The sequence below is a fragment of the Nicotiana tabacum genome, chromosome 18, assembly GCF_000715075.1.
Source record: "Nicotiana tabacum cultivar K326 chromosome 18, ASM71507v2, whole genome shotgun sequence".
NCBI classification, from domain to species: Eukaryota; Viridiplantae; Streptophyta; class Magnoliopsida; order Solanales; family Solanaceae; genus Nicotiana; species Nicotiana tabacum.
This window is the reverse complement of record NC_134097.1, coordinates 157,275,481-157,296,283: the sequence shown is the minus strand read 5'-3', so window position 1 is coordinate 157,296,283 and position 20,803 is coordinate 157,275,481. Positions and strand designations below refer to the sequence as shown.

General features: G+C 39.1%; 2 protein-coding genes across 2 annotated transcripts; both read left to right on the top strand.

Annotated features, from left to right (window-relative positions):
• The first annotated feature begins 43 nt into the window (after positions 1-43).
• Positions 44-1,836, top strand: LOC142173010 (uncharacterized). The gene has a single exon (XM_075237567.1). It carries the CDS (start codon positions 544-546, stop codon positions 1,561-1,563), a length of 1,020 nt encoding a protein of 339 aa, XP_075093668.1. The 5' UTR covers positions 44-543; the 3' UTR covers positions 1,564-1,836.
• Positions 1,837-6,892: 5,056 nt separating this feature from the next.
• LOC107794663 (uncharacterized) lies at positions 6,893-8,291 on the top strand. The gene has a single exon (XM_016617178.2). The coding sequence runs from the start codon at positions 6,923-6,925 to the stop codon at positions 8,045-8,047; it is 1,125 nt and encodes a 374-aa protein (XP_016472664.2). The 5' UTR covers positions 6,893-6,922; the 3' UTR covers positions 8,048-8,291.
• The last annotated feature ends 12,512 nt before the right edge of the window (positions 8,292-20,803 follow it).

The following is a 20,803-nucleotide window of genomic DNA, read 5'->3' as shown; positions in this document are numbered from 1 at the left end:
GCAGAGAAACTTGAGGGCAGGTTTTACCCAAAATTGGAATAATCTTGGATTCCTCAAGGAGAGTCTAACGTGAAGTTTTAGGTTTGGGATAAGGGGCTCTCAGATCCAGATATATATGTGGTTTCTCTTGTGTGTGCATTCACTGTTTTCCTTGAACTCCATGTTCGATACTTAGTGGTATGTAGTTGATAGAAGAACAAAAAGAAATGCCCCCTTTTTCTGTTTATTTTTTTAAGAAAAAGTCAACCTTTTACTTTGATAGTAGGATGCCATAACTCAAGTGGTATCCTGACAGTTTTTTAATTATTTAAATTTATTTTTATTAGTGTTAAATACTACATTATTATTTCAGTCACCAGAATCACCAAATGGTGTTTTTATTTGGAATTTGCTATTATCTTAGTGGGTGACCATGAAGGCATTGCATTGAGGAAACTAAGGATGTCACATTGCTATATAAAACCAGAGCTCCCTACTCAATATGCAAGACAAGTTTAAGATATTTTCATTCTTTCTCTAAGTATTGTTGGCTGCATAAGCAAAATGACAAGCTTAGGAAAGTTGGGCCAATGGCCTTTACTTGTAACTGCTTTGGCAATTTGCATAGTAGCCAACACTGTTTTTGCTGATTACTCTTATGGGTATGCTTCTCCCTCACCTTCTTATGCCTCTAAGAAGTATTACAAATCACCATCTCCATCCAAGTATCATATACCGACTCCTTACTATAAGTCACCTGCTCCTTCAAAGTACTACAAATCACCTACTCCCGCAAAATACTACTACAAGTCGCCAGCTCCCGCCAAGTACTACTACCAGTCGCCAGCTCCCGCAAAGTACTACAAGTCGCCCTCTCCCGCAAAGTACTATAAGTCGCCATCTCCCGCAAAGTACTACAAGTCACCAACTCCCGCAAAGTACTACAAGTCACCAACTCCCGCGAAATACTACAAATCACCAGCTCCTTCAAAGAATTACTACAAGTCGCCATCGCCGACAAAGTACTACAAATCCCCGTCGCCTGTAAAGTATTACAAGTCACCATCCCCAGCAAAATATTACAAATCACCTGCTCCCTCTAAATACTATAAGTCACTCCCTCCACCAAAATATTATAAGTTCCAAGTTTACTATAAGTCTCCACCACCACCAGCTAATTATGAGAAATCACCTTCATATTACAAGTCACCTCCACCTCCTCCGAAATACTATGAGCAGTCACCTTATTACAAGTCATCTCCACCCCCACCAAAATACTATGAGCAATCACCATCTTCTTATAAATCTCCACCTCCACCATACTATAAAGAATCTACACCTTCCTATAAATCTCCTCCACCTCCACCAAAATACTATGAGCAATCACCTATAACTTACAATTTGCCATCTCTACCAAAGACATATGAAAAATCACCATTTTATTACTCACCTCCACCACCAGCGAACTATTACAAGCAAACTCCCACCTATGCCTCACCTCCACCACCTGAGAAGTACGAGCAATCCGCCACCTACGCTTCACCTCCACCCCCATCAGCATCTCCTCCGCCAACCTATTACTAATTTTAACTATTCAATCATTTTCCCCCATTTCCATGACTTTAATTCCTTTTTGTCCTCTTTATCTTTAGCAACTCCATTTCCTCCGCCAAAATTTGATTTATGCTTTCCGAAATGATCGGCTTTTGCTTATTGTGTGTTCAATGTTCTTCTATTTAATAATTTGTATTATTTATTATTTGATTTAAGTAAGATCCTCCAGATCTCCATCAATTCCGCTCATTATATCGAGATTCTGTGCATTCTACTTTTCTTAATTCTGTCATCTTCTTTGTCTAATAATGCGTGCTTTAATCGACTGAATTCTTTCGTTGTTCCATAAGAATACCTCATGACATATATTCAAACTTAGTTGAAATGAAGTGGTATTGTGTCTTGAGAATTATTTTTTCCCAAGAATGGTTTATAGCCTATCCGCTAAAGAATTGCTAACCTACGAATATATTAATCTGTTTTAACAGTTTCCAAAGATGTAAGAAAATAATTGAAAGGCTAAAATGGCACACTTCCAAAATAAAAAATATTTGACATAGTGTATTAAAAGACAGGGACACAAGGCGAGATATAAATTTCCAGACATGGCGTGTAAGCCCTTGAATCTTTTAAATTTTGCTAATTTTTAAGTTACAATAACTTTGTATAATACCATGATATACGATCAACTACAATGTCCAAACAATCCAAACATCAAAAGAAAACAAGAGTTATCTTTGAAACAAAGTGTGAAGTATTTATGGAGAGGTAAATGAGTCGAGAAACACTTTCTTCATACTACTAATTTAAAATTTTCTCCATTTTGATGACGAATGGGTACAAGTCAGTTTACACATACATTGACTATTACGCTGTATATCTAAGGGGCGGATTTATAGCTCAGATTATGGAGCACATGAACTTACGGTCTCTCTGCCAAATTAGGTATTTTAAGTATGTATTTTCTAGAATTCGTCTAATTTATCCGCTGGCCCTATACTTCAAAAGGCTGAATAATGCACTTAGTTGGATAATGAGTTATTTACTCAAGGAATAAGGATCAATTCCCACTTAATACTTATTTTTTGCTCCTTTCCTTAGTGGTGCACCATGTTCTAGAAATCGTGTATTTGGCACCTCCCACCTGTACATGTACCCGAGTAACTCTAACCAACTTGGCTTCGGTAGGAAGAAACCATCTAGTTTGTTAAAGACTAATATTAATATTACTAAATTTCTTGTTTAAGATGCAATCAAATATTAGATTAGATAAATCAGAAATGGTAACTTAGCCTTACATGAATAATTACAATTACATAATTCAACTCCAGCACGGTGTGCTTCCAACTGGTTAATAAATTAACAAACATCTTACAATACTATGATTCGTCAATAAAAGAGAACTTTTGATATAGTTGTTTGTAAATTGTTATTTTCTAACAGTTAGAGCTTTCACACCCCATGAAATGAGAAGGAAACTATTATTATCAACCGGAACAGAATAATTAAAAGAGCAGAACTTGAAGAAAAAAAATATAGACCGTAATTATGAAGACCTTGCAAAAGTTAAAGACCAAGGGTCTACAAAGGAAACCGACAAACCGCACCAACCTGATAATCCGAGTCAAACCGAGAAAAAAAGCCCGAATATGGTTTTGATATGATTTGGTGTTGGAAAAAAAAACCCGACCATAATTGGTTTGGTTTGGTTTTAACTAAAGAAAGTCAAACCGAAACCAAATCAACCCGACATTACATATATAGAAATTTTAGATATATTTAATATATAAATATACTTATTATGATGTAATTTATAAATATTTCTTAAACTTTTTCATAATTTAATCATTTAAGATATTATTTCAAGGATGGACTTAGAACTTTTGAAAGTTCCAAACTTCCAATAAGTTTTATAGCCATTATATAATATTAGTAACTTAAATAATGCTAACAAAAGTCCAAACCAAAATCAAATCAATATTAATGTAAACTACGGATTGTAGATACGTTTTCTGTTGTTATAAGATTTATTAGGTGTATTTAAGCTACTGTATTCATGAATACAATAACAAAAATATGCATGAATCAGGGAAGTCCAGCTAATCAATTGTTGTATTCGAGTGTATTTGACTATATTTATGGCGTGAAACATGGGCTTAGAGCTGGATAGATTATTGTATTAAACTGTATCCGACTGTATTCATGGCGTGAAACAGGGGATTACACTATTTTTAAACGGAAAGTGAATCAATTAACATAATAGACTCCTAATATAACTCAACAAACTCAATTATAACACACAAATTTTGTATTTCCAGTTATAAAAAAGATTATCAACCGAAAAATACCCTAAAAACATAGCAATCTTCAGAGAAATTATATAATACATCTGAATACATAAATTATATTAATTAAAAAAACATATGAATACATTCATGGCATATAGCGAGACAGTGAATACAATGGAATACATAGAATACAGCGGGATACATTGAAATACAATGAAAAAAAAGACAGTGAATACAATGAAATACATGAAATATAGCGAGATACAATGAATTACAATGAAAAAAAGACAATGAATACAATAAAATACATGAAAATACAGCGTGATACGTTAAAAATACATTGAAATATATTAACAAAAAATCAAGTTGCTCAGCCCCAAACTCCGTCGTCTCTGTTCAAGAACAAACACTAATTTCCGGCGAATCCGCCGTCGAGCAAAAATCCTGAATCTCATTGTTCCCACGCATTACCATTGTAGCAGAATTTGCATATTTGTTTGTGGTTTAATTACCGGCGGTGTAATTAAGAATCTCGAAACTCAAACCAGATGGAAAATCCGGTTCGAAGATCCTTACCAAATTGCCATGAACAGGTTATAAACATCACTGGTGACTCAAATATAGACAAGAAAATAGGGATAAGCTATAATAACAGTGAAGAAGTTGAGGGGGTAATGGAAGTTTCTAGAGGACAAGAAGGTTTGATTCGAGTTTACGAAAGAGTATTGCAGGTTGAAGGAAATGAAGGTGGGGCAGTTGGGTGTAGATTGCTTGCAATTAAAAGTCAAATTGAAAATCACCGTTTGTGGCTAATGGTAGGTGATGTGGGTGAGAGAAATTTTGAGATTGAGCATCGTGTTTTTAAGGAATGAGGGAAGAGAATGTCATGTATCAAAGTAGAGAGAGAAAGAAAATAGTGTAACTAAATAGCGTATTTAGTGGCTTAGGGGTAGGAGGTAACCAAAATTAGATATTTTGCTATAAACATTAAAAGGTATCTATAGAATATAATTTTTAAAATGGTATTTATTTAAAATAAATAAGGTGTTAACCTTTGCTATAAGAGGTAAAAATTCCTATAATGCTAAAAAAGCTCAAACCGAAATCAAATCAATACTAATGCTAACAAAAGACATTCAATTCAATACTACAAACGTCAATGTAATGAATATCTATTTTTTGTTTTGCAATAATTTAGATAAAAATGCATAATCTAATTTTATTTTTTCTTTAGAGTTTAATCATGTAATTAATACTCCCCATTTGCATCTATACCTGTTTTTTGTGTCACGTTTTAACTTGTGCCCGCTTTGAAAAAATAATTGCAAGCGTATTCGCTTTTTCGCATAACTTCAGCATACGGGGCTGAAGTAGCAAAGGCAATCACGCAAAACCTCAGCATTCTGGTAGACGGGAGTGAAGTTCAGCTCTAGAGCTGAAGTTTTTGTTTTGTAACTGGCGAACTTCAGCTCTTTGTTTTGTAACTGGCGAACTTCAGCTCTAGAGCTGAAGTTTTGTTTTGTAACTGGCGAACTTCAGCTCTAGAGCTGAAGTTTTTGTTTTGTAACTGGCTAGAGCTGAAATTTTTCTAATTTGCTCTTGTCTCACACATGAAAATGCTAGTCTGGTTTCTTCTACGGAACTGCTGTGTCGAACAAGAAAAAGGGCGGATTAGACACCAACCTAATGTTAACGTTGACTGCTTGATCCAGATCATAGAAATATTAGGCTAACTGGCTAATTGGAATACTTATTTGAATAATTAGTTGATTTAAAAACGAAAGAGATAGCTCGACCGTGGAAAAAGCAAAAGCAAAACAGAACTTTGTATAACAATAATTTTTGGATTACCCCCCTCCCACCTTCAAAAAAAAAAAAAAAGAAAGAAGAAGAAGAAGAAGGAATAGAAAGGGGGCTGGAGTTGTTTATAAAGTGAGTACAAGTTAAAAGTTTTTAAAAAAATGGGTATAAGTTAAATGGGGCACCAATTAGGCGCCCCGTGCAATATTTACCTTATTAGTCTACTTATTTTAGCATGACTTAGTACTTTTAGATTATTCTTATTTTTATCATGGTTTTTTAATTAACAATATTTATATTACATAATTTTATTTGTTTATTGTTGAATTTAGGATAATGCCATGACGCATCTCATATTTTGTATTATTTTCTTGGAAAATACCTTATATAGTTGTATCTTATTAGGATTAAAGAAATATTTTGAGCACAAGTTATATGTTTTGTGCTATGAAGATTTTATCGGGAAAAAATCCGAAAAAATCCGAATAACCCAAAAATCCGAGAAAAATCGAGATTGAAAACCCGAATTTTATTGGCTTGGTTTGATTTTTAGATTTAATAACCCGACATAATTGGTTTGCTTTGGTAATTATAAAATCCAAACCAACCCAACTTATATACACCCCTAGCTAAGACATAACTATTTTTTCCTGATGAAAGGTTCCATCAAAATTCACCCTTATAGTGTCCTTAATGCAAAACAATATTAGGACCCATTTTTTGGGTGCAATATTTCGACTTCTAATTTATGATAAATGACGATGGCTTTTAAAGAGTTAAATTTAGTTAAGGAATATTTGGATTTACAAGGCTAATTATACTCGTTTGCACAAAACATAATGGGACGAGCCTCAAGCGTTGGGCGTGCATTTTACAAGACAAGAGCCTCATGTTTTTGAACTTCATGTCCAATATACCGTAATTATATCTACATACCAACTTATACATTCTTGCTTGGGGAAAGAAGAAAGAAACCTCATCCCCCCTCATGGAAAATGCCAAATAGTCAGTTCCTTTACTTCAGCAATTCGATACCAGTCGTGGCAACCTTATTCTTTTTCATTTTGATTTTAATATTTTTTTTCTAAATTATAATTTTCAATCACCAAAGAAGTGCTTGCCACTAAGTATTGACCTAGTCTTTATTTGGACTTTGCTATCATCTTAGTGGTTAACCATGATGCAGTTACATAAAATGTTAAGAAAGATGTCTCGCTGCAATATAAAAACTAGAGTTCCCAACTTAACTATGCAACACAAGTCTTAGTTCTATCCTTCTCTTGTCCCACTATAGTTGCAAAATGAGAAGCTTTGGGAATTTAGGGCAATGGCCTCTTCTTGCTGCTGCTTTGGCAATTTGCTTTGTAGCTAGCACTGTTGTTGCTGATTACTCTTACGGGTATGCTTCTCCCTCACCTTCTTACAATTCTAAGAAGTATTACAAATCACCATCTTCACCCAAGTATCATATACCTACTCCTTACTATAAGTCACCTCCTCCTACAAAGCACTACTACAAGTCACCAGCTCCCGTAAAATACTACAAATCTCCAGCTCCCGTAAAATACTATAAGTCGCCAGCTCCTGCCACATACTACAAGGTGCCAACTCCCGCAAAATACTATAAGTCGCCAGCTCCCGCAAAATACTACAAGGTACCAACTCCCGCAAAGTACTACAAGTCGCCAGCTCCCGCAAAGTACTACAAGACGCCAGCTCCCACAAAGTACTACAAGTCGCCAGCTCCCGCAAACTACAACAAGTCGCCAGCTCCCGCAAAATACTACAAGTCGCCAGCTCCCGCTAAATACTACAAGTCGCCAGCTCCCGCTAAATACTACAAGTCACCAGCTCCTTCAAAGAACTACTACAAGTCACCATCGCCTACAAAGTATTACAAGTCACCATCCCCAGTAAAATATTACAAATCGCCTGCTCCCTCTAAATACTACAAGTCACCACCGCCACCAAAATATTACAAGTCCCCAGTTTACTACAAGTCTCCACCACCACCAGCTTATTATGAAAAATTACCTTCGTATTACAAGTCACCTCCACCTCCTCCGAAATACTATGAGCAGTCACCTTATTACAAGTCACCTCCACCCCCACCAAAATACTATGAGCAATCACCATCTTCTTACAAATCTCCACCTCCACCGTACTATAAAGAATCTACACCTTCCTATAAATCTCCTCCACCTCCACCAAAATACTACGAGCAATCACCTATAACCTACAACTTGCCATCTCTACCGAAGACCTATGAAAAATTACCATCTTATTACTCACCCCCACCACCGACAAACTATTACAAGCAAACTCCCACCTATGCCTCACCTCCACCACCTGAGAAGTACGAGCAATCCGTCACCTATGTTTCACCTCCACCCCCATCAACATCTCCTCCACCAACCTACTACTGATATTAATTATTCAGTCATTTTCTGCCATTTCCATGACTTCTAATTCCTTTTTGTCCTCTTATTTTTGGCAACTCCATTTCCTCTGCCAAAATTTGATGTATGCTTCCCGAAATGATCGGGTTTACTTATTATGTGTTCAATGTTCTTTTGTTTTAATAATTTGTATTATTTATTATTTGGTTTAAGTAAGATCCTCGAGATCTCCATCAATTGTTCTCATTGTATCGGAATTCTTTGCATTCTACTTTTCTTAGTTCTGTCGTCTTCTTTGTCTAATATTGCATGTTTTAACTTTTAACTGACTGTATTCTTTTATTGGTCCATAAGTATATCTTCTGAACATTTATTCAAACTTAGTGAAATGAAGATGATGGTCTCTTGAGAACTTTTTCCCGAAATGGTTTATAACCTATCTATTCTAAAATAAGAAATGTTGATCTCTTTTTCGCGGTTTTCCAGAAGATTTTAAAAATTAGAAAAGCACAAAAATGGCGCAATTTGAGTTTTAAGGTTTGACGTATTGTATTAAAAGACGGGGCACAAGGCGAAACGTATGTCCCATGAATCTTTAAATTTTTGCTAATTTATAAGTCTACAAATAGTAGAAAAATTTAAAAATTGTTAAAAATACGTTAAGATCATAAAACTATAAAATAAAATAAATTGTCAAAATATTAGCATAAATATAAAGACTCTAGCATAACTATGAAAAATAAAATAACTTTATGTAATACATCAATTACAACATCAACAATCCAACATTGAAAGAGAAGAAAAACATCTTGGAAACAAGATGTGATATGTACCTCATGAGAAGTAAATGAATCACGAAATATTTTCTTACTATTATTTGAAGTTCTCTCCGGATAATAAGTGGGTGTTTGGGTAAGTTTACGCGCCCCTATTTTCTCCCATCAGCATATGTACTGGCTAATTCAGCTCAGTAACACTTTAACAGAAAAGAAGAGATCATCTAATGTTCTAAACACTACACTTGCGATGTTCTCACTTCTGATTTATGGTACAATGCAACAGAATCTAACGAGAATAGTCAATCTAGGAGCTCGAAGCTCGAAGAAGGTGACGACTATATCATGAATGTCACGACCCAAGTTCGCCCTCCATGAACTGTCGTGACGGCACCTAGTTTCTAAGACTAGGTAAGCCTAACAATTTTGAAAAAGAGAAAACAAATGCGGAAAAACTAATAAAAACTGAAGATAAACAAATATAGAAGCATTTAAGATGCCGCTCGGCATATACTAATATAAGATCTCAAAAACTGAACAACTTCCTAAAACCCAGAATCTCATGAAATCACAAGCTATGAATACTACATAGTGCTCTAACACCAGAATGTCTAGATCAAAGTAAATACAGAAGGGAAATAACTACTAGAGAGAAAGGAGAGGGACTCCTTGGTCTGCGGACGCAGCAGATATACCTCAAAGTCTCTGAAGAATCGCCTCGCCTCAAGGATGATAGGGCTGAGCCGAAGAACCTGGATCTGCACATGAAAAACATGCGCAGAAAGGGCATGAGTACACCACAACAGTACTCAGTAAGTGCCAAGCCTAACCTCGGTCGAGTAGTGATGGGGAAGGTCAGGGCCCTACTGATTATAGCTGAAAAACGAGGTAAAACAGTATAGAATATGACAATATAATTAAATACTAACAGTATGAAGTAACACAGGATAATAAGAATAATAACAAATACAACAGAGAGAAAATTACAAATAGGAACGTAACTCTACACAGAGATAGCAACCGGGGATCTCCCAGGATACTGTCCTATAGTCCCCAAATGTAAATATCCATTGGATCTCCTGGGTGTCGTCCCGTAGTCCGACTCATAGTGCACGGGGATCTACCGAAAATCTTGATCCGTAGTCCCAATTGTAAATACCTAGTACTGGGGGAATTTACCGGGTGTAGTCCCGTAGTTCCAATATAATGTGCAGGGGGATCTACCGGAACATCAATCCATAGTCCCAAATAAACAGGTAAGGGGGATTTACCGGGATATCGCCTGTAGTCCCAAAGTAAACACACAACAACAACACGAAGAATATTAAATTCAAACTAATTTCATACCAAGGTAAAACAGTTATTTCTAACCTAGCATGCTGCACAGAATTCAAATAAAGCAGTTTGAGCGAGTAAAACAATTAAGTCAATTAGACATGCTTTCCTAAGCTAACAGTAGGCTTAAATTGCAAGTAGTATAAACAGGGAGGAAAACACAGGTATAGTTACTTATGAAAACAGGATTTTCAACAATTAACACATGTACGCATTCGTCACCTCACGTAAAAGGCATTTCATATATCAACAATACCAAATCCTAAGAGGAGTTCCCCCACACAAAGTTAGACAAGCCACTTACCTCGAACCAGCTCAAAAATTCACTCGAAATCACGTTCTTGCCACGAGTATCCAACTCCAAATGGACCAAATCTATTTAAAGTAATTGCATAATGTAAATATAACTTTAATTAACTAATTCAACTAATTAATTCGAAGATAATACGCGAAATTAGAAAAAAATGACCAAAAGCCCCCCGGGCCCATGCCTCAAAATCGGGTAGAATTTTCAAATTCAGAATCCTCACACTCTCACGAGTTCATATATAAATAAATTACTCCAATCCGACATCAAAATCTTGATTAAAACTCCAAAACTAGGCCTAAGAACTTTTCTAAATTTTCACCCCAAATTCGAATTTAAAGGATGATTTTAAGCATAGATTCGTGGAAATTAATCAAAACCGAGTAAGAATTACTTACCCAAAATACCCAGGTGATAATCTCTCCCAAAATCGCCAATCCCGAGCTCCCAAATCAATTTCTAAGGTTTTGAGACTAAACCCTCATTTCTGCCCTTTTTTTCCTGACCAGTGGAACTGCATCTGCGGCTCTAAGGCCACACCTGCGGTCCGCTTTTGCGGAGACCATGTCGCACCTGCGACTTTTCATTAAACCAAGAATGCCGCACCTGCGACCCCCTTTTACGCAGATGCGATGCCACTTCTGCGGTGCATGGACCGCATCTGCATCCTGCGGTCCAATACACGCATGTGCGATTATGACATGTTCAGCCAACTTCATATTTCTCCTAAGTCCAATTCAACTTTCGTTAAGCACTCGAAACTCACCCGAGGCCCCCGGGACCTCAACCGAACATGCCAACCAGTCCTAAAACATCATACGAATTTATTCCAACCTCGAATCACATCAAACAACGCTAAATCCACAAATCACTCTCCAATCTAAGCCTAAGGATTTCCAAAACTTCCAATTTCTCCGTTCGATCAAAAAGTCTATGAAACCTCGTCCGAATGACCTAAAATTTTGTACACACGCCACATTCAACACTACGGAGCTACTCCAACTCTCGGAATTCCATTCCGACCCCTAGATAAAAATCTCACTATCGAACCGGAAACTTCAAAAATTCAACTTTCGGCATTTCAAGCGTAAATACGCTACGGACCTCCAAAATACAATCCGAACACGCCCCTAAGCCCGAAATCACCCACCGGAGCTAATGGAACTGACGAAATTCCATTCCAAGGCTGTCTTCACACTTCTCCAACTACGGTCTAAATTCTAAAGCTTAAACTCTCATTTAGGGACTAAGTGTCCCAAAACACTCCGAAATCCAAAACGAACCTTCCCGGCAACTTACAATAGCAGGAACAAACACGGGGAATGCAATTAATAGGGGATCAAGCGTTAATTCTTAAAACGACCAGCCGAGTCGTTACATCCTCCCCCTCTTAAAACATTCGTTCGTCCTCGAACGATCATAGAGACATACCTGGAGTAGTGAAAAGATGAGGGTAACAGCTGCGCATATCCTGCTCGGTCTCCCAAGTCGCCTCCTCGACCGGCTGGCCCCGCCACTGAACCTTCACTGATGCAATATTCTTTGACCTCAACTTTCGAACCTGCCTATCCAATATTGCCACTGGCTCCTCAACATAAGATAGATCCTTGTCCAGCTGGACTGTACTGAAATCCAATACGTGTGATGGGTCACAGTGATACCTCCGGAGCATCGAAACATGAAATACCGGATGAAGTGGGATGTAAGGCAAGCTTATAAGCAACCTCCCCAACACAACGCAATATCTCAAAAGGACCAATAAACCTCGGAATCAACTTCCCCTTCTTCCCAAATCTCATAACGCCCTTCATAGGCGAAACCCGAAGCAGGACCCCTCTCCAATCATATAGGAAACATCACGAACCTTCTAGTCCGCGTAACTCTTCTGTCTGGATTGGGCTGTACGGAGTCTATCCTGAATCTCCTTAACCTTTTCCAAAGCATCCTGAACCAAGTCTGTGCCCAATAACCTAGCCTCACCCGGTTCAAACTAACCCATCGGGGATCTGCACCGCCTACCATACAAAACCTCGTACGGTGCCATCTGAATGCTGGACTGATAGATGTCGTTGTAGGCAAACTCCGCCAGTGGCAAGAACGGATCCCAAGAACCTCCAAACTCCATCACACACGCACGGAGCATATCCTTAAGAATCTGAATAGTGCGCTCGGACTGTCCGTCCGTCTGAGGGGTGAAATATTGTGCTCAACTCCACCCGAGTACCTAACTCATACTGTATAACCCTACAGAACCGTGATGTGAATTGAGTACCTCTGTCTGAAATGATGGAAACTGGAATACCATGCAGACAAACAATCTCCAGATGTAAATCTCCGCCAACCGCTCCAAAGAATAGGTAGTGCACACAGGAATGAAATGCGTGGACTTGGACAACCGATCCACAATCACCCAAATGGAATCGAACTTCTTTGAAGTCCGTGGGAGTCCAACTACGAAGTCCATGGTGATCCGCTCCCACTTCCACTCCGGAATCTCTATCTGCTGAAGCAGCCCGCCCGGTCTCTGGTGCTCATACTTTTCCTGCTAACAATTGAGGCACCGAGCTAAAACCCAAATATATCCTTCTTTATCCGCCTCCACCAATAGTTCTGCCTCAAATCTTGGTACTTCTTTGCGTCACCCGGATGGATGGAATACCGTGAACTATGGGACTCCTCTAGAATCAACTCCCGAAGCCCATCAACATTGGGTACACAAATCCGACCCTGCATCCTCAATACCCCGTCATCACCAATAGTCACATCTCTGGCATTTCCATGCAGGACCTTGTCCTTGAGGACAAGCAAATGAAGGTTATCAAACTGACGCTCATGGATATGATCAAACAAGGAAGACTGAGAAACCTTACAAGCAAGGACCCGACTGGGCTCCGAAAGATCCAATCTCACAAACTGGCTGGCTAAGGCCTGAACATCCATCGCCATGGGCCTCTACGCTACTGGTAAATAAGCCAAACTCCCCAAGCTCTCTGCTCGACGACTCAAAGCATCGGCCACCATATTGGCCTTTCCCAGGTGATATAAGATAGTGATATCATAGTCCTTCAGCAGCTCTAACCACCACCTCTAGCGCAAATTAAGGTCCTTCTACTTGAACATTTTGCTGCAAACTCCGATGATCAGTATAAATCTCACAAGAACACTGTACAAATAATGACACCAGATCTTCAAGGCGTGAATAATAACAGCTAACTCGAGATCATGGACATGATAATTCTTCTCATATACCTTAGGCAATCACACTACCGTTTGACATCAATACCGCTCTAAGGCCAATCCTCGAGGCATCACAATAGACAATATAAGACCCCAAACCTGTAGGCAATATCAATACTGTGGCTGTAGTCAAAGCTGTCTTGAGCTTCTGGAAGCTCGCATCACACTCTTCCATCCATTAGAACGGAGCACCCTTCTGGGTCAGCCTGGTCATAGGTGTTGCAATAGATGAAAACCCCTCAACAAATCGACGGTAATAGCCCGCCAAGCCAAGAAAACTGTGGATCTCTGTAGCTGAGGATGGTCTGGGACAACTCTGCACTGCTTCCACTTTCTTCGGATCCACCTGTATACCCTCACTCAATACCACGTGGCCCAAGAATGCCACGGAATCCAACCAAAACTCACATTTCGAGAACTTTGCATATAACTTCTTTTCCCTCAAAGTCTGAAGCATTGTCCTCAGGTGCTGCTCATGATCTTCCCGACTCCGTGAGTATACCAGAATATCATCAATAAAGACAATAACGAACGAGTCAAGATATGGACGGAACACTTTGTGCATCAAATGCATGAAGGCTGCTGGGGCATTGATTAGCCCAAATGACATAACAAGGAACTCGTAATGACCATAGCGAGTCCTGAAAGTAGTCTTCAGGATGTATGGCTCCTGAATCTTCAACTGATGGTAACCTGAATGCAAGTCAATCTTAGAAAACACTCGCACACCCTGTAACTGGTCAAACAGATCATCAATACGAGGCAAAGGATACTGGTTCTTCACTGTAACTTTATTCCACTAGCAATAATCAATGCACATACGCATAGAACCATCCTTTTTCTTCACAAACAAGACAGGAGCACCCCAAGGTGATACACTGGGCCAAATGAAACCCTTATCAAGCAATTTCTCTAACTGATCCTTCAACTCCTTCAACTCAGGAGGGGCCATATGATACAGAGGAATAGAAATGGGCTGAGTGCCTGACAACATATCAATGCCAAAATCAATATCTCTATCGGGCGGCATGCCTAGAAGATCAGCTGGAAACAGATTAGGGAAGTCCCGTACTACTAGGACTGAATCAATTGTAGGGGTATCAACACTAACATCCCTCACATAGGCCAGATACCCATCACACCCCTTCTCAACCATTCACTGAGCTTTAAGGAAAGAAATAACTCTATTGGGAGTATGATCTAAAGTACCCCTCCACTCTACTCGCGATACACCTGGCATAACAAGTGTCACAGTTTTGGCATTACAATCAAGAATAGCATAATGGGGCGACAACCAGTCCATGCCCAAGATAACATCGAAATCTACCATGCTGAGCAATAACAAATCGACTCTGGTCTCAAAACCACTAAGAGAAACCAAACACAACCGATAAACACGGTCCAAAACAAGAGAATCTCCCACAGGAGTAGAAACATAAATAGGGGAACTCAAAGAATCCCGAGATATGCCCAAATGCGGGGCAAAATAAGAAGACACATAAGAATAAGTGGAACCTGGTTCGAATAAAACAGATGCATCCTGATAGATTTTAAATACTCTTGCCTTATATTTTAATGATCTAACAAACTTACTGTTAAGAACCAGATAGGGAACTTGACCTACTTGGACTGCTGCAAGCTTTAACGGATTCTAGCTAAAGGTGAACTACTACAGCTTCAGGAGCTAGGAACCCACACAGGGACCTGATACTCTTGTGGTTTCCTCATAGAAGTACAGAGTCAATTGGACACAGCTGGAAATGAAGTGACTGACGACACTATTTCTGCCGCACTGCACTGTCTCTAGTGCCAACTCATTCTCTAACCAAAATAAAGTACTCACATCATTTAAAGTGATGTGATCAAGATGTTCCTACAATGAGTTTTATACAAAACATCACTTGAAGGTTTCTGTTCTCATTCAAGCTTCTTGCAAAAACAGAGAAATTAATCCTCACAAGCTTGAAGAACAAGGTTGAACGCAACTACCGACCAGTTCCTAAAAGATAGCCTGTTGTTGTCTTAGTTGAGTTGTAACCTTGTTATTGTAATTATTGTATCTCCTAAACTGCTTACCTAGAAGCGTTTGATTAGGAATCCTCTTATAAATTCGTAAACTCTTTGAGTTTATGTTGTGACTAGATTTAGTCATAAGTAAAAGTCTTTGTAATTGTAGAATTACAAAGTGGCTTGCGGTGAGAGCATCGCAAGTTAGAAAAAGCCTTTGTAACTAGGAAGTCACAAAGTGGCTTGTGGTAAGAGTACCACAAGTTAGTTGAGTAAATCCTTTGCAATAGGAGTCATTGCAAAGTGGCTTGTAATTGGATCTTTACAAGTTAGTGAAGTTAAAAGCCTATAGGTGTAGGTCGTGATTTTTTGATCCCCTTGTGTGAGATTTTTTCACATAAAAATTCTCTGCCTTATTTACATACTGTTTTATCAACATTCTCAGCAGAATCTTATAGAGGACCAGGTACTCTATGGTTTGGTGGACTCATACAAACTAACAATTGGTATTAGAGTAGGTTCCTCCTATCAAGCTAACACCTAGTAAGGATCCTCATGGCTGCATCTACCAAATTTTGAAGAAGGTCAATCCATATACCGACTCCCCAAGTTTAATGGACAATGCTATTGGTGGTGGAAATCTAGAATGCACGATTTTATCATGGCTGAGGATTGTGAGCTATGGGATATCATTTGCGATGAACCTTATGTTCCAACCAAGGTACTAGAGGAATTTCCATTTTCAATGGAAAAAACCAGCAAAGAGTATACTGAAGCAGACAAGAAAGCTGTTGAAAAGAATTTTCGTGCCAAGGAAATTCTAGTATGTGGAATGGAACCTAAAGAGTACAATAAAATCTTCACCTGCGACACTGCCAAGGAGATATGGGAAGCTTTGCAAATAGCTCATGAGGGAACTAAACAAGTAAGATAGTCTGAAGACGAATCTGATACTGGTGATATTTCTATGATAGCAGTTGAAGGCGAGAAGATTGGATATGACTCAACTTTTGCTTTGATGGCTCAATCAGATGATGATGAAGACAATGGCAACAAAGAGGTAAATTTTAGGGATGTTCAGAGAAATCTGAAATCCTATTTTCCAAAAAAACTCATGTCTTTAGCTGATGTATTAATCACTGCATTTCATAGTCTTGTGGAGGATAGGAATTCTTTGATATTAGAATTAGGAGAATCTGAACAAACTAGAGACGACTTAGTGGCTGTAGTTATTGACCATAATAAAACCATTGAAATCCTCAAAAAAGAAAAGAGTGGTCTGCTGGCAGAAATTGCAGACCAAAGGGAAACAATGGTGAAACCATGGACTAAGTCAAAACCTGAAAGTTCTGAAAAGGGAAAGGAGATAGCAAGTGAGGAACACATTAGGCTTGAAAATGAGGTGAAAGCTATGTGATTTAGGATGTGTGCTAAAATTGAGAAAAACGAGCTTCTCCAAACTAATCTGGAAAGAGTAAAGAATGATCTTGAAAAGTCCCTAAAGTGGACCTGGTCCTCAGAAGCTACCACTGCCTTGCTTACTAATGATTGTAAACAAAGGCAGGGAGCAGGGTTCCAAAGGGAGAAAACTCCTCAAAACCCACACAGTAAGTACGTCACTATCTCTGATAATTGGCCTCGTACCTGATGTGGGAACACTGGGTGCTTCAAGGAAGATGTCTAGGCTAAGAACCAATCAGTTCAGAAAGACAAAGTGTTTCCTGAAACAGTGACTACAAAAGAGGGACCAGGTTCCACTAATAACTAGGGGTTTTGATGCATTTTATACTCCTTCTTGCTTATGTTTTGATTAGGAATTTATACAAAATAGTCCCAAACGGCTCACAAATAGTGCTTGATTGCAGGTTTGATCAACAAAGTGACAAGATGTCAAAGATCATCTCAAAAAGGAGTGAAACTTGCACAAGTACCAAGACAAGACAAAGCTCAGGCAAAGCAGACTCAATGCGGCCACACACCATTCTGTGCGGTCCGCATGAGTGAGGTTCAGAGAGCATGACACTCAGGCAAATAGGCAATGCGACCGCACTAGGTTTTGTGCAGTCCGCACTAGGATCAACGTGGCCACACTCGATTTAGTGCGGTCCGCAGTGAGAAAGATCAGAGAGCTGCCAATTCCAAGTTTCAAGCCAATGCGGTCCGCGCTCCATTTCATGCTGACCACACCAGAAGCCTCCACGACCGCACTCCATTATGTGCGGTCCGCATTGCCAGAGTTCAGAGACATGAATTTTCAAGTTCAGAGCCTTAGTGAGGCCGCATAACATTTTGTTCGGCCGCAAGGGTATTTTTGTCTAGATTTTTCAGCTTAGTATAAATAGCTTCTTTTCCCATTTTAGGTCATCAGATAGTTTTAAAAAATAGCTGCGCTCATGGGTTCGATACTTTTTGCTATTTTGGACAATTTTATCTACATTTCAACATTGAATCATATTGTTTATCTTAGTAATTAGTTAATATGAGTTGTTCTTCATCTATTTCTTGCTTTTCTTCTTTAATTATGAGTAGCTATACCCATAAGCTAGAGTTGTGGCTCAACTCTAGTGTGGGTAATTGATGGGTCTTGTATTTTAGGGTTAGATTGACTATGGATGTTTGATATTTGGGCCAATTTCATGTTTTATGTCTGAATTAGTGGTTGCAAATACTAGTTTGTGTTTAGTTGACTTGAGCTCTTCTTGAGAAAGAGAGCCCAAGTCTTCGAAATAGGTCCAACAAGGAATTAGGGCATATTCAAGATATTGACAGCCCTAATTAAAGGGTTAAACCTCAAGAGAGTAATACTTGACTTGAACCTTGATTGCTTGTGCAAATTTGCATACCCAACTGGTCTTGAGAAAGTCAATTCAGGCAAAATCACTCGAACCACCGAGAGGTGTAGAGTGGGTAAAATTGTGCAACGATTATATCATACTCTCCAAATATGTCAATCATGCCTTAGACTCAAGTATCCATCAATTGACCACCTAGGTGAAAGTCACTACCCTAGTGCCTTGTAAACTATTTGAACAACCCATTTTAGTTTAACTCTTAGTTTAATCTAGTTTCATTTACCATTGTAGTTTGATAAAAATAGAAGTAAAACAAAAACCCCAAAAATGTATAGAAGTGTAATTTGGAACACATACGCAACTCTAAACTAGATAGATACCCGACTCCAAATTCTAGCTCTCTGTGGATATCAATCCCAACCCCAAATTGGGTAAAAGCTCTTCGACCCTCTCTTGCTGCTTAATAGTAGTGCAGAGTAGGCCTTGATCACTTTTTGGCATCGTTACTGGGGAGTTAATGGTTTTGGCTATCTATTTAGCTAGTTTTGTGTATTGTTCTTCTTTCCTTCTTTGTTACTAATTCGTTTGTGTCACAACTCAGGTACCAAATGGCAGCGAACAACGCAAATGACCCTCTTGGAAATGTGATTGCGGGGGAGGAGGTAGATGATGTCGAAGATGATGAGGTGCCTCTTGTACCTCAAGGACAACGTAGAGGCCTCCAGGCTAATGCTAATGACAATATTCCAGACCCTCCTCCGCCACCTCCAAGAGTGGCTCCTAGAGTGCTTCCGAACCAAGGCTATGCAAGTGCTATTGTCCCACCCCGAATCTGGGCGGGCATTTTTCAAATAACCAATGTGATGTTGACCTTACTAGAGCAACATGGGTACTTTACGGGCACTGCAAATCAAAATGCTTACAAACATCTCAAGGGGTTCGTGGATACATGTTAGGGGAGCAAGAAGATTAATGTGTTCGAGGATGATCTTAGGTTGAGACTCTTCCCATTCTCACTTAGAGGGAAGGCATTGGATTGGCTCGAGCAACTTCCCAACCATTCCATCACTACTTGGGATGAGTTGGCGGACAAGTTCATTACAAAATTCTTCTCACCGGGGCATATGACGGCACTGTGAGATGAGATATTAGCTTTCAAGCAAGAGCCCACGGAACCTTTGCATGAGATTTGGGAGCGTTATAGAACAATGGTGAAGGAATGCCCCAACAATAATATGACTGAGGCGGTGATTCAACAAACCTTCTACCGGGGCATTAATACAACAAACCAATTCATAGTGAACCAACTTGCTGGGGGCAACTTCATGAAGCTGTCGTATGATGAGGCTTGTGACATTCTTGACGAGATGGCTGACACTTCTTCCGCTTGGCAAAGTAGAGCCAATGTGCCCCAGGGTGACCCCACGGTTATTCATTTGCAAAAGGAGTTACATGATCATGGGCAGGTTATAGCTGAGTTGAAACTAACTAGCGAAGGCACAGTTGCAACAAGTTCAAAATCCTCACCAAGTAAATGCCATGGAGGGTGTCAACATGCTTGTCAACAAAGAAGAAAAAGAGGGCACCAGAATCAAGAGAATTCGGAGCAATTTGACAATGATTGTGGTGGATTTTAAAATGATGTTTATGATGAACAAAGTGAAGAGGTGCAATACGTGAATAATTATCAAGTCTAAAGAGGCAATTCTTCCAACCAACAACAATGGAGACCCCAAGGCAATTGGGGAAATCAACAACAAGGCAATGGTAATTGGGGGAACAACAACCAAAACGACAACTGGGGCAATCAGAACAACAATCAAAACAACCAAGGAAATTGGAATGGTAATAACAACAATTGGGGTGATAATAATAATCAAGGTGGATGGAACAATGGAAACCAAGGAAATCGGGGGCAAGCCTTTCAAAGGCCCCCAATGTTCTTCTAGCAATGATATGGGTAGAATTGAAATGATGTTCAAACAGATGAAGAAGAAGAATTCGGATTCCGATGCGCAGTTGGCTTCCCACAATACCTTAATCAGAAACTTGGAGGTGTAATTAGGCCAAATCTCACAGTCTTTAAATACTCACCCTAAGGGTGCTCTACCAAGTGATACGGTAGTGAACCCGAAGGGTGGTAACAATTATGTTATGGCGATAACAACAAGAAGCGGGAGAGGTGGTGATGTGCATGCCTCCAACCAAAAGCAAATTGTGGATGATGATGTTGAGTTGCAAGAAGATGAAGTTCCTTTTGTGGTTGAAAATGTGATTGATGAAAATGTGAATGAAGAAGTGAGGATTGATATTCAAGATGTCGAGGTGG

Excerpts from the sequence above, each read along its gene's own strand:
- LOC142173010 (XM_075237567.1), top strand. The coding sequence starts at position 544 with ATGACAAGCTTAGGAAAGTTGGGCCAATGGCCTTTACTTGTAACTGCT.
- LOC107794663 (XM_016617178.2), top strand. The coding sequence starts at position 6,923 with ATGAGAAGCTTTGGGAATTTAGGGCAATGGCCTCTTCTTGCTGCTGCT.